Genomic DNA, 15,903 nt, shown 5'->3' on the forward strand with positions numbered 1-15,903 from the left:
TTTGAAGTGCTTTTATTTCTGTAATAACAATTGTAGATTAGATTCATTTCACTAGTTTAAAATTGACACATGTACAATGGTTAGAAGCAATTGAGTCACTAGCTTTTAAGAAAAGTACACATAAAATTGATGGCAGGTATAAATGAAGACTTTTTCTTCCCCTTTACTGAAAAACAATTGGTTTTTTTTAGTTACCTAAAAGTCAAGATAAATCAGAGACTAGCTGTAATGATAATTTATACAAGACAATTGAGGTATTATGCTTAAAGGTATGTATAATTTGAATTTGTTTTTCTCAAGATTTACAGCAATAAATATACTGAATATCCATTAAGTACTGAGAATTCCAGAGCTTTTAAAAGACAGAACTCATATCTATAATGAAGCTGCAATCAAGGTCTTTCTCATTTATATGAATGTGTGTATATGTACATTTTTCTCTGTTGAATATATTATTATATAACATAGATATCACAGTTATAAATATTCACTTTCTTTGACTCTGGCACAAATAGGCCAGATATTATGGGAATAATAGATGGGTAATAAGAACGAGGAATAAAAATTCTTTTGTCATACTTCCTTGGATCATAGTGATACTACTTCATCTTCCTTTCCCCACATACTAATCTCACGTCAATTTTAAAAAGTAATTCTCTTATAATTCACTTTTATAAAATATTCCTACAACTGATTTTAGTTTTGCTTCCAGCAACAGTTGACAGTTCTCTCTGTATTTCTAATTTTTGTTTTAGAGTTCAAGTGCAAATTTTGTGCCAATATCTATAGAAAGCACATGGCATATACAGATGAGTATTTCCCTCAGTGAGACTTTCAAATCAGTTCTGACTCTGTGAATAGTATTTTAAAGTCTGAAACAGGCAAAGAGGAAAATATGAAGTAATTTAACATGTGAAAAGGCCAATGAGTCTGGACATGTCTGGATACTTACTCTCTCACACAGCTCTTCAAATGTGCAGTCGGCAATGGTTCCACAGGCTTTATTCAGCCACAGCTCTCTGCCTTGCACTTTTAGAATCCTTGGTCTAGTTACTATGGGAACATGAACAAAGACTCAATCTTGTCTGGATAATTACTATAAAATTCATCTCTTACAGATAGGAAATGCATAGCTTGATGAATAATAGCACATGATTCAACACATAAATTAGACAAAATGCTGATACAATGACTGCCACTTGAGCGTGGCATCAACCCATATACAGCAATGGAACTTATTAATTGGTCAGTGGAGATTGGGCATTGTGTTCTAAATGTATTCTCTTTCAAGAGAAATTAACTTACGTACAATCATTTTGTTTCTGAGCCAGCTCATCAAACAACTTATCCATGACAGCCTCCACATCAGCTTCACTTGTGCTACAGTGAAAAGAATAATAGAATATGAAATTAATAACACTTGAAGCCAACATCAAACAGCTGCCTGAGCCTGCTTAGCTTTTTGCCCATAAAGAAAGAGAACAGGATGTTATGCTCTAAATACAAACATTAGATTTAGAATACACTTAAAAGCAGAGAATATTAACTCTCAGGTAGATGATTCTGCCTTATTTGCATACACTGAAAGACTTCTGTGCTTCTGGCTGTTTCCCGTAATGAAACGATACAGGCAGAGTAAATCCATTAATACCATGTGTACACAATGAGAAGAAAGGCTCTGGCTCTCCCTTGCATGCAAAACAAGAGCAAATAGACAAGGCAGTCAAGCATCCAGCAAAGTATCCTTTGAAATCTCTACTGAGAGAGTACATGTGAAATTAAATATTGAAGCTGCTTTAAAAAAAAAAAAAATCAAGTCAAGCCACTGACTGAGAGGATCAAACATCCAGAATTAAATTACCAGCTTCAAAATACCAACCAGATCTGCACATCAATAACTTTATCGGACTTTGAGTATAAGAACAACTATAAACCACAGAGCTTCTCTCAAAAGTGTACTTCTCGGAAATTCAAGAAAACGCTCTCCTTCTGTGATGCTCACCATTGCAGCTACTATAAAGTTAGTCTCATCAAAAAACCTTTTGTATTCTAATTAGAAATCACCATATGGTTTAAGGGAGCCACATATATAAATGTGATAATACTATGGCCCTTTTTTCCTCTTACTCTTTTTTTCAAAAGGAGTTGATAAATTGACAGTATATAAAATAAAGTAACTGGCAGAGGAGATAAATGCTGTTAAAAAAACACTTCAAGTGAAAATGGAAGTGTACTTCAACTCTCTCTACATACAAACTTAGACAGGATGACCTGCCAATATGCTTGATTTTGACACACAAATCATTCTTATATCTAGGTGTGGAAGCAATTAAACTCAATTCTGGATATCCATCTTAATAAAGTCTTATTGAAAACTAATATGACAAATTATTTTCTCTTCAGGTTAGGTTTAAACTAAACCAAACTAATTTCTCCCTTGAGATAATTATCAGATGGCAGGCACTTAACACACAAGCACTTCATTCTTCAACTGTTCTACAGTAAATGCCTCTAAAATGCAACAAAGCACAGTCATTATGAAGGGTTTGGGATTGTCATATTCCAAGCAGCAACCATTCCACCTCAAAAAATTTTAAAAACATTATTTTCAACGTTTAACTTTGCAGGGGAAATGCTATTTGACTTACATAAAGCCTTGTACAATATTTGAATAGAGCTGTATTAAGATAACAAAATGTCGCTACAGAAAGAGTGATTATAGAGGCAAAAAGCAACTTTAAAGGTACCAAGAAATCACACAAGCCTGTGTAAATGTCCATGTCCATGCCGAGCACAGGAATGTGTAGGTGGCTTGGCCAACATCATTCTTGGTAATGCATTTGGAATTGCCTCCATCTGGCAATGGTGGTGTACACACACACACACAACTGTTGGAGAAGTGAGCTACTTTTTAAGAGAGATAGAAAGGAGAGAGTAACGCCAGCCACCCAGGATGTCTGCTGGCTTTCAGAAAGTTAACCTCTGCTTAGGATAGGCATGTTGCCCGATATAGGGGGAGCCCTAAATTCTGAAAAATTAGCGAGACAGAAGACAATTACACTTCTAAAAGCATATTTGGTGAATAAACAATAGCTTCCACCACACTTCCTCAGTGGCGATTTCTTTTCACTCTGTGCTCTAACATACTATAATGTTAAAATGTGGCTCACTAGCCCAGCCAGTGTGGCTCAGTGGTTGAGCATCGACCCATGCACCAGGAGATCGCTGGTTTGATTCCCGGTCTGGGCACATGCCTAGGCTGTGGACCCAATCCCCAGTGGGGGGCATGCAGGAGGCGGCCAATAGATGTTCTCTCTCGTCGATGTTTCTATCTCTCTCTCCCTCTCCCTTCCTCGCGCTCTCAAATCAATAAAGAAAAAATATTTAAAATGTGGCACACTGGACTTTGGTCAAGCTGCATCTTCTACGTCATCTATGATATTGCTATGTGTGATTTCATTTATGATGACATTATATGTAAAATTACATAATTATTTTTATTATAACAGTGTCTTAAAAGAATTCTATTACATTATCAAAAAAAGTTACTCAGAAGTTACAACACATAAAATAGTTTACTAGTGATAGGTGATCTAAAATAAATATTTGTAAAAGCAGTTTATGTAATGTACAATTGAACAGACTATTTGACCTCAGGGAGTAAGCTCTACCGATCTTCTGGGGGACAGAAACCTTATCTTCATATTGTCTTAAAAGCAAAAGAGGCTAGTGTGTGCTTTGGTTTCATTAGATGTATCCATACTGATACAAAATAAAAAAGGATGTATGAAAGGAATTTTTACAAGAAAGTAATATATTCACAATCCCTTAATAAATTACTTACAAGGTAACACTAGTCTTCCCAGATTCCACTCAGATTTCAGGTTTCTCTATTTAGGAGGATTTATGAGTTCATTAATCTTTTTTAAGGATGAGAATTAGAAAAGCAAAATAAAAATTTAAACTTACCTATCTAAATTAGTCTAAAAGATTTGGTTTTTACTTATTACCCAAGCTCATAAACATCTTTGAGTATGTTTATAATTCTAGTCAAAATTTTGGATGATTCTTAACTATTTTAATGTGTCACACAGGGAACAACTAAAGAGTTATCATTTGTTGAGCAACTATTATGTGGCAGTTAATTTACCTATACCATGCCACCTCACCATGTAGTATGTGCTATCCCATTTTTATAGAAAACTGAAATTCAGAGATTAAGTCACTTATCTATATCAATACATAAAAATTTAAAGTTTTCTGAATCACAGAAAATATCATAAATAAAATTTATAAGCATATTAAACCAGGAAACATAGTGGCAACATTTATGACATACAATTACAATTATCAATATATTTTAAAAATTCCAACAGATAAAAAAAAAATTTGAATAGCCCAATAGAAAAACTGGCAAAGAACCCAAACAGGCAAATTGCATTAAAAAATAGCTAAATGGGCAAGAAGCATATGTAAAATTGTTCATTTTTATTGGTAACAAAAAATGCAAAGTAAAAATATAAGACGTCATTCGTTCATTCAAACTGGCAGAGATAAAGAAAAAGATAAAATACTCAGAGGAAGCACAAGTATTGGGGTGGAGGGACCCTCTTTGTACTGCTGGAAGGAGTGCAAAACTGGTACAAGATTTCAAGAAAACCAGATAATATGTAATGAAAGTATTAAAAACATGCATTTCCCATCACCCAGCTACTCACTCATAGGCATTTCACCTATGTAAATATTAATGGTCAACGACTATAAAGATGTTCATTGTGTCATTGTTAATATAAAAAAAATTTTTTATAAGCAACCTAAATGCCCAATAATGGGGAATTTGATGGAGTACATTTGTATACAACCACACGATGGGATATTATGTCGTTTTTGAGTGCAACTTCTCCCTCTTGTCCTGGAATTGCAATTAAGACCCAAAGTTGACTAGTGTAAGTGCTAACTAAGTACCCTCAAATTCCAAAGAGCACCACCAATGAGCCACCAATAACTGGATCTAGACTCCCATCCCAATGGTTAAATGAGGAGGAGAACCAGCCCTACTCCAAACAACCCCCTTCTAGGAGGGGGAAGGGAATCAGGAGTCACTGGCCTTCGTGTCTAGTATTTGTGATAAGAGCATTTTCCCTTCCTTCTCCTTAGGAAAGAAGAGGTTGATTTACCCTTCCCAAAGGCAAGTGATGTGGGTGAAGTGTTCCCTAAGAGAACCGCTTGGAAAAATTAGAGGAGTCTGGAGGAAGAAAAGACTGCTGTTGCTGTCCGTAGTTGAAATGAGCAGAACTTTAGTAGGTTAAGAAATCAGAATGTGGAAGGTAGGGTGCTGAGCAGTTCTCACCAAAGCAAAGCAGTTCTCACCAAAAAGACCCCTCAAAGATTTGGCACCAGTAGATTAACTTGCAGATATAGGTAAGGGCTCACGCTAGACACTGACTGAAAGTCAGACAAAGGCAATTCTGTAGATTCCCTCCTTTTCCTGGACAGCCAGATTCCTGTACCTCCTCCACTCTACCATCCGGGACAGTTTTAACAAGAAAGAAAGTGGGAGATACTATACTGAAAACCTAGATATTAAACAGTGAAACCAACTGTCTCTACCTCTTCAGCATTCAGATCCTACCAGCCAAGCTTCCATCCCAAGAAGTAAACAAAAGATTGTAAGAAACTGAATAGCCAAAAGAAAAACTCACCCTGGCCGGTTTGGCTCAGCGGTTGGAGCATCGGCCTGCGGACCAGAGTCCCAGGTTCGGTTCCCGCTAGGGGCATGTACCAAAAAAAGAAAAAAGAAAAAACCCGCCAATACTGACATTTGGTAGTTCTTCAATGTAAACCTGACCTGGCACCTTATTAGCCCTCAGTGATGCCCATCAATCAATAAAACCCTATCTATGCACACAGAATTTCTAACCAGCTTTTTAATGCCTCATTCTTAAGTGTGAGTGGACAATCAAGTATTTCTAGGCATTTAAGTTAAGCTTCTATAAAAAAAAGATATAGGTCAAAATAAAAAAATCAAAGAGCCCTGACCAGGTGGCTCAGTTAGCTGGAGCATCATCCTATACACCAAAAAGTTGTGGGTTTGATCCCCGGTTGGGGTGTGTATGGGAGGCAACTGATTGATTTTTATCTCTCACATCAATGTTTCTTTCTCTCTCTCTCCCTTCCTCTCTCTCTAAAAAGTCAATAAACATATCCTCGGGTGAGGATTAAAAAAAAAAAAAAATAGAAGAAAAGATCTTGGAGGAAGCAAAGAAGAAATGGAGACTAGAAGGGGAAAAACATACTCTGATACGTCTAGAGAGAAGGGGATATTGCATCCATAAAACAAAGGAGGATGCTGTAAACTAAAAGAACAATTAGTGCATAAGAAAGAGCTCTAAAAATGACTGCTAAATAAAAAATTCAGCAAAGGAATGGGGAGAAAAAGTTGAAGTAATTTTTCAGCTAATAAAGCAAAAAGATGGAAAATAGAAGAGAAAAATAAAAGAATTAGAAGATCAATTCAGAAGGTTCAAAACTGACCAGAAGGAGTTCTAAAAACTATGGAGAAAATAAAGATGAAAAAAAAAGAAAAAAAAATTTAAGTTTCCTAAAACTGAAGGACATTTTCTAAGTTGAAAGAGTCCAATAAACTCCCAGCACAAAGAATGGGATAAAAGCTCCATTCCAAGGCACCTTATCAGGAAATTAAGAACAAAGAAAGATTATTCTAAAAACTTCAAGAGGGAAAAAACAAGTCAAATATAAAAGGTCAAGAATCATTCACAGCAATTCACATCAAACTTTGCAACAGCAATAATGGAAATTTGAAGACAATAGTATAGTGTCTAAAATTTTCTAAGGGAACATTATTGTCAAACTATCCTTGCCCAGTCAAACTGTTAATCAAGTAAAATAAAAGCGTTTTGGACAGATGAGACCCCAAAAATATATTTCCCATGTAGCCATCTCAGAAAGACACTAGAGGGTGTTCTCTATCAGAACACGAAGAAGGGTTATGTTTCTAGAGGGACCAGGTAAGCTCTGCCCCAACTGGCTCTCCTGCTGATAGCAGCAATAAACTCTGGACAAGATACAAAACAGGTGATCTGTAGGCACTGCACAGTGAACAGAAGCAGGCAGATTTTTGAGGGAGCTGACACTTTGGAGAAGCAAAAAACATAAGGTGAGTTAACCGTTTTAATGCTTTCAGATTGAAGACAGTAAAGTCAGTACTGCTCAGGACAACTAAAACTCCAATAGAAAACTTGTAGTCTGCTCTGACTGGTTTGGCTCAATAGTTAGTGTGTTGGTCTTGGAACCAAATGGTTACAGGTTCAATCCCCAGCCCTGGTCAGGGTTGTTGATGTGTCTCTCTCACATCGATGTCCCCCCCCCTCTTTCTTTCTCCCCTTCCTCTCTCTCTCTAAAAAAAAAAATCAATAAATAAAAAAGTTAAAAAGTGTATAAAGAAAAGAAAACTCATAGTCCTCTGGTGTGAAGTGTTGGGGGTGTGGTGGTAGTGGTATCACCACAGCTGGAAAATCAGAGGGAATCCCAGGAAAAGTATTTCCAAGCTCCCAAAAGATATTAATCTTTAGTCTGTATTTACCTCAATACTTTGTTTTAAAATAATAATGAGTGACCATAATAATAAACAGTGAATCGTTTTTCTATCATGGGGTTATACTAAAAGTTTCAGCAGTTTTCTGTAAAATGACAATATAATAGACAAGACTACATATTTCAATAACATATAAAAATGATTCCTATCTGATAATTATTTTAAAATCTAAATATTTCAAATATTTACTATGTAAAAGTTATTATTTTTTAAATTAAAAGTTTTTAAAACACAAGCATTAATTACCTTATCTGATAGTCCTGATCTTTGCTGGTTGACAAACATTAGAAAATGTCATTCTGCAGACAGTGATCATATCATTAAGAGTGTGTCCTAAATCATTTTCAGTGTGGGTGTTAGGGTACATATTGCTTCATTTAAGCTCATTTCCCTAATTAATATGAGTCTATTTACTTAATATTATTTCCTTAAAGGCCCTTTCTCCAAATACAGGCACATGTGGGGTTAAGGCTTTGCTTATGAATTTTGAAGGGACATAATTCAGTCCTTGACAATAAGCGTTGATGTAGTTATGGTTTGGGATTCCTGTGAATAGTGCTACTGTGAACATTCTAGGACATGCCTTTCGTAAGCTTATGCATCTGTTCGTTGGTCTCTAACTAGGAGTAGAATTGCCGCTCAGAGGGCAGACGGGTGTTCAGCTTAGTAGACATGGTCAGCTTTCTGCATGGTTGTAGCAGCTGCTCTCTCACCTCACTGTGCAGAGTTCCACTTGTGCTGCATCCTTGCCAACACTTGGTATTTTCCATCTCTTCCATTTTAGTGATTATAGTGAATATAATATAAATGATTTTAATGTACGTTGCCTCAAATTGTTTTGGAAATGGGAGGGGCATAAAATAGATATATAATTTAATTACTGCAATAGTTAATCCAGAAGAATTTTCTTCATAACATATCAGTATAATATACATAAAATTTAAAAATCCATGTTAAAAACACCTAAGATTGCTTGACATTTTTAAGTAGAAAATTTCAAGAACAAAACTTTATTGTAAAAATTTCAGCCAGAGAAATGCTTTTAACTTTAAAATGGGGGGTGGTGGTATTTATTTTTTTAAAAACTGGAGTAACAGCAATGAGTCTATGACTCCAGGGCTCCCTTGTCAGTTTTCCAGTGAAACTATTTAAAAATATAGCAACATTACCTTACAATAAAAATCTATACTCAGAAATACAATCATGCCTGTGACACTCTAAAAAAAAAATCCACAGTCAGCCAGTTTAAAAAAACAAGTGAAACAACAAATGGGTTACTAACGAGATCAAGGAAGAAATTTAAAAATTCCTGGAAACCAATGAAAACATACACACAACACCACCAAATCTATGGGACACAGAGAAAGCAGTCCTGAGAGGGAAGTTCATAGCACTACAGGCCTACCTCAAGAAACAACAACAAAAAATTCCTAAATGACTTTCTAACCCTACAACTTAAAGAAATAGAAAGTAAACAAAAAGAAAAACCCAGAGCTAGTAGGAGGAAGGCAATAGTAAAGGTCAGAGCAGAAATAAATGACATAGAGACTAAAAAAACAATTCAAAAGATCAATGAAACAAAAAGCTGGTTCTTTGAAAAGATAAACAAGATCGATGGACCTTTAGTGAGACTCACCAAGAAACAAAAAGAGAGAAACCAAATAAACAAAATCAGAAATGAAAGAGGAGAAGTAGCAACTGACACCACAGAAATCACAAAGGATCATCGAAACATACTATGAACAATTATATGCCAACAAATTGGACAATATAAGAGAAATGGACAAATTTCTAGAAACACACAGCCTCCCAAAACTGAACCAAGAAGAGATAGAAAACTTGAACAGACCAATAACAACAAGGGAAATTGAAGATGTAATTAAGAAATTCCTAGCAAACAAAAGCCCAGGCCCAGATGGCTGCATGGGGGAGTTTCACTCAACACTCAAAGAAGATCTAATACCCATTCTCCTCAAACTATTCCAAAAAATCCAAGAAGACAGAACACTACCAAACTCATTTTATGAGGCCAGCATAATCCTAACTACAAAACTGGATAAAGATACTACAAAAAACAAAACAAAACAAAACTACAGGCCAATATCCTTGATGAACACAGATGCCAAAATCCTTACCAAAATATTAGCAAATCAAATCCAGCAATACATCAAAAAAATTATTCATCATGACAAAGTGGGTTTCATCCCAGGCATGCAAGGATGGTACAATATTCACAAATCAATAAATGTGATACACCACATAAACAAAAGGAAAGATAAAAACCATATGATCATATCAATAGATGCTGAAAAAGCATTTGACAAAATCCAGCATCCATTTTTTATGAAAACGCTCAGCAATGTGAGAATAGAGGGATATCTGGACATAATAAAGGCAATATATGAAAAACCTACAGCTAACATCATACTCAGTGGGCAAAAGCTAAAAGCATTCCCCTTAAGAACAGGAACAAGACAGGGATGTCCACTTTCGCCACTCTTATTTAACATGGTACTGGAAGTCTTAGCTACAGCAATTAGACATAAAGAAAAATATAAAGGGAATCCAAATTGGAAAGGCGGAAGTGAAACTGTCATTATTTTCAGATGACACGATACTGTACATAGAAAACCCTAATGACTCCATCAAAAATCTACTAGACTTAATAAATAAATTTGGCAAAGTAGCAGGACACAAAATGAACATCAAGAAATCGATGGCACTCTGGCCGGTTTGGCTCAGTGGTTAAAGCGTCAGGCCGCAGACCAGAGAGGCCCAGGATTGGTTCCCACTAAGGGCATGTACCTTGGTTGCAATTTGTCTCCAGCCCCAGTTGAGGTTGTGTGGGTGGTAACCACTCTATGTGTCTCTCTCCCATTGATGTTTCTCTCTCTCTCTTTCTCTCTCTCTCCCTCCCGCTCTATCTCAAGATAAATGCAAAAAAAAAAGAAAAAAAAGTCCTCAGATGAGGATAAAAAGAAAGAAATTGATAGCATTCTTATACAGCAATGATGAAAACACAGAAAGAGAAACTAAAAAAAATCCCATTTACCATTGCAGCAAAAAAAATTAAGATACCTAGGAATAAGTAAAGGAGCTCCTCACAGAAAACTACAGGTCATTAAAAAAAAAAAATAGAGGAAGATATAAAAAGTGCAAGCATATACCTTGTTCGTGGATTGGAAGAATTAACATCATTAAAATGTCCATATCACCCAAAGCAATCTACAGATTAAATGTAATCCCCATCAAAATACCAATGACATATTTCACAGAACTAGAACAAACACTCCAAAAGTTTATATGGAACCAAAAAAGACCCTGAATAGCCACAGCAATCTTGAATAAGAAGAACAAAGTATGAGGAAATCACATTACCAGATTTCAGGTTATACTACAAAGCCACTGTAATCAAAACAGCCTGGTACTGGCACAAGAACAAGTGAATGGATCAATAGAACAGAATAGGGAACCCAGAAATGGACCCAAGACAATATGCTCAATTAATGTTTGACAAAGATGGCAAGAGCATACAGTGGAGTCAAGACAGTCTCTCTCTTCAATAAATGGTGTTGGGAAAATTGGACAGCTACATGCAAAAAAAAAAAAAAAAAAAAATGAAGCTAGAACACTAACTTACACCATACATAAGAATAAACTCAAAATGGATAAAAGATTTAAATATAACTCATGAATCCATAAAAATTCTAGAAGAAAATGCAGGCAACAAAATTTCAGACATCACACACAGTAGAATTTTCACTGATACAACACTTAAGGCAAGAGAAACAAAGGAAAAAATGAACACATGGGACTACATCAAACTATAAAGAAAACAATCATCAAACTATAAAGAAAACAAAAGAAACAATCATCAAAACCCAAAGGGATACCATTATTTGGGAGACCATAATCACCAATGAAGCATCAGATAAGGGGTTAATTTCCAAAATATATAGAGTGCACGTATAACTCAACAAAAGGAAGACAAAGAACCCAATTAAAAAATGGGCAGAGGATCTAAATAGACAACTCTCCAAACAGGACATACAAATGGCCAAGAGACAGATGAAGAAATGCTCAATGTCACTAATCATCAGAGAGATGCAAATTAAAACAGCAATGAGGTATCACCTCACACCTGTCAGAATGGTCACCATCAACAAATCATCAAACAACAAGGATTGGCGAGGGTGTGGAAAAAAGGGGACTCTAGTACACGGTTGGTGGGAATGTAGACTGGAGAAAACACTATGGTATTACCTCAAAACGTTAAAAATTGAGCCCTGGCCGGTTTGGCTCAGTGGTTGGAGCGTCGGCCTGCGGTCCAGAAAGACCCGGATTCGGTTCCCGCTAAGGGCGCGTATCTCAGTTGCAGTTTGTCCCTGGCTCTGTTTGGGTCATGCAGGTGCAGCCACTCGATGTGTACCTTTCACGTTGATGTTTTTTTTCTCTCTCTCTCTCTTCATCTCAAAATTGAACTGCCATTTAACCCAGTGATCCCACTTCTAGGAATATACCCTAAGAAACCTGAAACACCAATCAGAAAAAAAATATATGTACCCCTATGTTCATAGCAGCACTATTTACAATCCCTAAATCTGAAAACAACCCAAATGTCCATCAGTAGATGAATGGATAAAAAAGCTGTGGTCCATGTACACAATGGAATACTGTGCAGCTATAAGAAAGAAAGATCTCTTATCTTTTGAGATGGCATGGAAGGACCTGGAGAATATTATGCTAAGTGACACAAGCCAAGCAGAGAAAGACAAATATCACATGATCTCACTTATTTGTGGAATATAATGAACTAAACAAACTGATGAACAAAATTGACCCGGAGACATAGAGGTGGGGTACAGACTGGCAAGCCTCAGGGGGGGAGGGCAGTTGAGGGGGAAGAGATAAAACACAGAACTTACATGCATGTATACATAACCAATGGACATAGACAACAAAGCTGGGGATGGGGCAGGGGGTGGGGGGGTGGGAGGAGGGTGTCAATGGGGGAAAAGGAGAAACATCTGTAACAAAAACAAATTAATAAAAAAATAAATTTAAAAAAAATTGAAAATACAAAATAAATTTAAAAATCAAGTATTTGGGACACAGACCTAAGGTCAGCAATAAGCATATTCAGGAAACAAATGTACAAAAAAATACACATGGATATAGATTATAAACAAAATACAAATAGTGATTCAAATTAGACTCAAATTACAAACATAACTGAAAAATATTCCAGCCTTACCACTAAAATTTGAGGAAGGGACAAAACCTGGTAGTCAATAGCAGTTGTGTGAAAAAGCTACAGCCTAAAGATGACACTAAATTATACATGATTTTTTTCAGTGTAAAAGGGAGCTAAATTCAGAGTTTTATTCTGAGGCTACAAGAATATCATGTCACATAGGATGGAAGAAAATGTTCTGTTCAGCTTTGTGTAGTTCCATTTTAACCACAAAGAGGCATATCTTAAGGAAGGGTGACTTGGGTAACATCAAAATGATCAAGAGAAAACACAGGAATTAAGCTCAGATGTTATTAATCGTATCCCCTTTCCTTTCATGAGGGGAGACAGAAACATAAGCTCCTACAACTGAGTAGCGATAAAGAATTTAAGTGACTTCCTTTAATTCTGGGTAATTGCTCCATCGGTGAGATGCTACTGTATAGTAGTCCTTTGTGCAGATAAGATGCAAAACAGAAAACCTGCCCACAGATGATCGAAAGTTGACCACAGTAAGAGAAGTAAAGTGATTTCTGAAGGAGAAGCAGAGTCACAAGCAGAGCACAAACTCTTTCCCCTTTATCTATAATGCCCTGGTAATAACCACCCGTTCAATTGCCTCTGTCACCCACCTTTTGTTAAGCTCAGAAGCCGCAATGAAGGGGCAGGTTTCTACTTTCTGTTGAGGAGTACCACTGTGTCTTTAAGTCAGAAAAGCCCTGGAATCAACCACTATTTTGTTGCCAGGAATCCTGTGCATCCAGTTCCCTGGATTAAAAGCCTGATTGCTTCGGAAGTATGAGAATCACTATTTATTTTTTCCATATCCTATTAGTAAACAGAGAGGAAAGTAACCAGCCATTCCAATCTTGAGAGAATTTCTACAGCTGAAATCAGGCATTCAACATAAAACTTAGACTCAAGAAATAGAACACGTTTAAAAAAAAAAAAAAAAAAAAAAAAAAAGACCTTATTATTGCTGGATCGTTTGAAATTCTCAACAAAAATTCCCAAACAAGTGGAGGTTTCTAGAAGAGGGTCACACATGAATTTAAATGGAAATTAATTTCTTCAAGAACCTCCCACTTCATTAGGATTAACTCAGAGGAACAGAATGCTACCCACACTTTGCCCCTTCATCCCCTTTTAAAAATCAACAGCTTGTTAAGGTATCAACAAATAGAATAGGGTTGGCTTTCCCTGGTCCCTCTCTCTCCATGTTCTCTATTCCAGAGAGCCAAAGTTGATTCAACTAGGGAGAAATTTCCCCTTCCTCTCAGCATCCTTGTGCCAAATTCCCCTGGCAGGGAGCCTTCTCCCTCTACTGATTCCTTGTGCATTCACGCTGTACGGCTCTTTGTGCTCATACCAAACATAATCTGGGGCTGGAGGCAGGTCCAAGATTAAGTTGGTTTATACTTGCCTTAATATAAAACAGACTTGGTTGCATTTCAAATCCTGTAGTCTTGTTTTACATAACGGAATCAGTTGTTAGGATGGATTTTGTCCTAGTATTTATCTTCTTCTCAATCACTCAAAGGCTTAATTGACTGTTCAGAGATCCATTTCAGTCTCTAAATTTCCCACCCTTCTCAATCACTTGCAGAGTAACTTACCTGGTTCCATTAATCTTGACCTGTGTAGAATACAGAAAGTGGGATCTAGCACCTTTTGCTCTCAAATTCCAGACCTTCACCCCTCCTCTTCTCAGTCCCAAACTCCATATAAAATTTCTATCAAATTTATATATTACATTTCCCCCAAAATAAATCAGTGATGTAACGTGTATAATTGCAAATTAGTAGATCCAAAAATATTTCTTTTTCCTAAAATTTCAGAAAGGCTATAGTGATTAAAGATTTTTTAAAAGATAAAAAAGCTAGGGAGTAAGAAGCTCTAACTCCTCTTCAGGAGAAGATAGTCACATCCACCTGGGAAAGAGACGCCAGGGAGTTTTAATAGCAAAAAAAAAAAAAAAAAAAAGTATATAACAAGTAACTCAAGACCTAGGACTTTTGCCAGATCAGCTTTTCTAATATTGAAGATTGATCATTAGTTATAAACATGACCTATTTGAAGATGGAATAACAAGAATTCTAAAGAAATATAAAAACTTTATTCTGTGCTTTTTTTTTTTTTTTTGGTTAATCCCCACCCAAGGATATTTTTTTCCATTGGTTTTTTTCTTTTTTCTTTTCTTTTTTTAGAGAGAGTAGAAAGGAGAGAGGGAGGGGGAGAGTGAGGAAGACAAAGAGATTTATTGCCTCCCACAAGCACCCCAACTGGGGCTAGAGATTGAACCTGCAACCCAGGTACGTGTCCTTGACCGGAACTTGGACCCAGGATCCTTCGGTCTGCAGGCTGATACTCTAACTATTGAGCAATACCAGTCAGGGTTTTATTTTGTACTTTTATATGTATAAGTTTGTATGTTATCTACTCATGTACATATTGTATATATAGCTTATTTATACCTTATTACATGAGTATAGCCATATAACTGAATACTTTGTAAATATGTTCAGCTAGAAATGGGAGGCGAGTTCTATTCTGGTCCTGTCTGGCCTGCTGGAAAACAAGCACTGTGGATATACTATTGTCAAATAACAGTTCAGTGAAGTGAAGAAATAGAAAATAAAAATTGTGCTGAACTGACTGATGAAACCTGATACAGAAGTCTATACAAGATGAATTTCTTTTGCTACTATACCACTTTTGTTACTCACCCAAGGATATTTTTCCATTGATTTTTAGATAGAGTGGAAGGGAGGGAGGAAGAGAGAGAAACATTGATGTGAGAGAAACACATTCCAGGGATCGAACTGCAACCCAGGTATGTGCCCTTGACCAGGAATTGAACTGGCAACCCTTTGGTCCATGGGCCGATGCTCTAACTGCTGAGCCAAACCAGCCAGGGCATGCTGCTGTACCACTTCTTAGGTGGTATTTCAAAAAGTTTCTCTGGACCACAGACCAACGCTCCAATAGCTGAGCCAAACCGGCCAGGGCTCAAAAAGTTTCAAACCCTTTAAATTGATTTTAATTTAGTGGTCCT

General features: G+C 36.5%; 1 protein-coding gene across 11 annotated transcripts in view; it reads right to left on the minus strand.

Moving 5' to 3' along the window:
- The window catches only part of AFG1L (AFG1 like ATPase), a 193,854-nt gene that overhangs the window by 36,969 nt on the left and 140,982 nt on the right, over positions 1-15,903 (minus strand). For all 11 annotated transcript variants that reach the window (XM_036249262.1, XM_036249270.1, XM_036249271.1 and 8 more), the window contains 2 exons: positions 1,310-1,380; positions 953-1,053 (listed from right to left, as the gene is read on the minus strand). In XM_036249262.1, coding sequence (XP_036105155.1) covers positions 953-1,053; positions 1,310-1,380 — 172 coding nt within the window. The remainder of the gene's footprint in view (positions 1-952; positions 1,054-1,309; positions 1,381-15,903) is intronic.

This window comes from Molossus molossus, unplaced genomic scaffold (assembly GCF_014108415.1).
Source record: "Molossus molossus isolate mMolMol1 unplaced genomic scaffold, mMolMol1.p scaffold_m16_p_8, whole genome shotgun sequence".
Classification (NCBI taxonomy): Eukaryota; Metazoa; Chordata; class Mammalia; order Chiroptera; family Molossidae; genus Molossus; species Molossus molossus.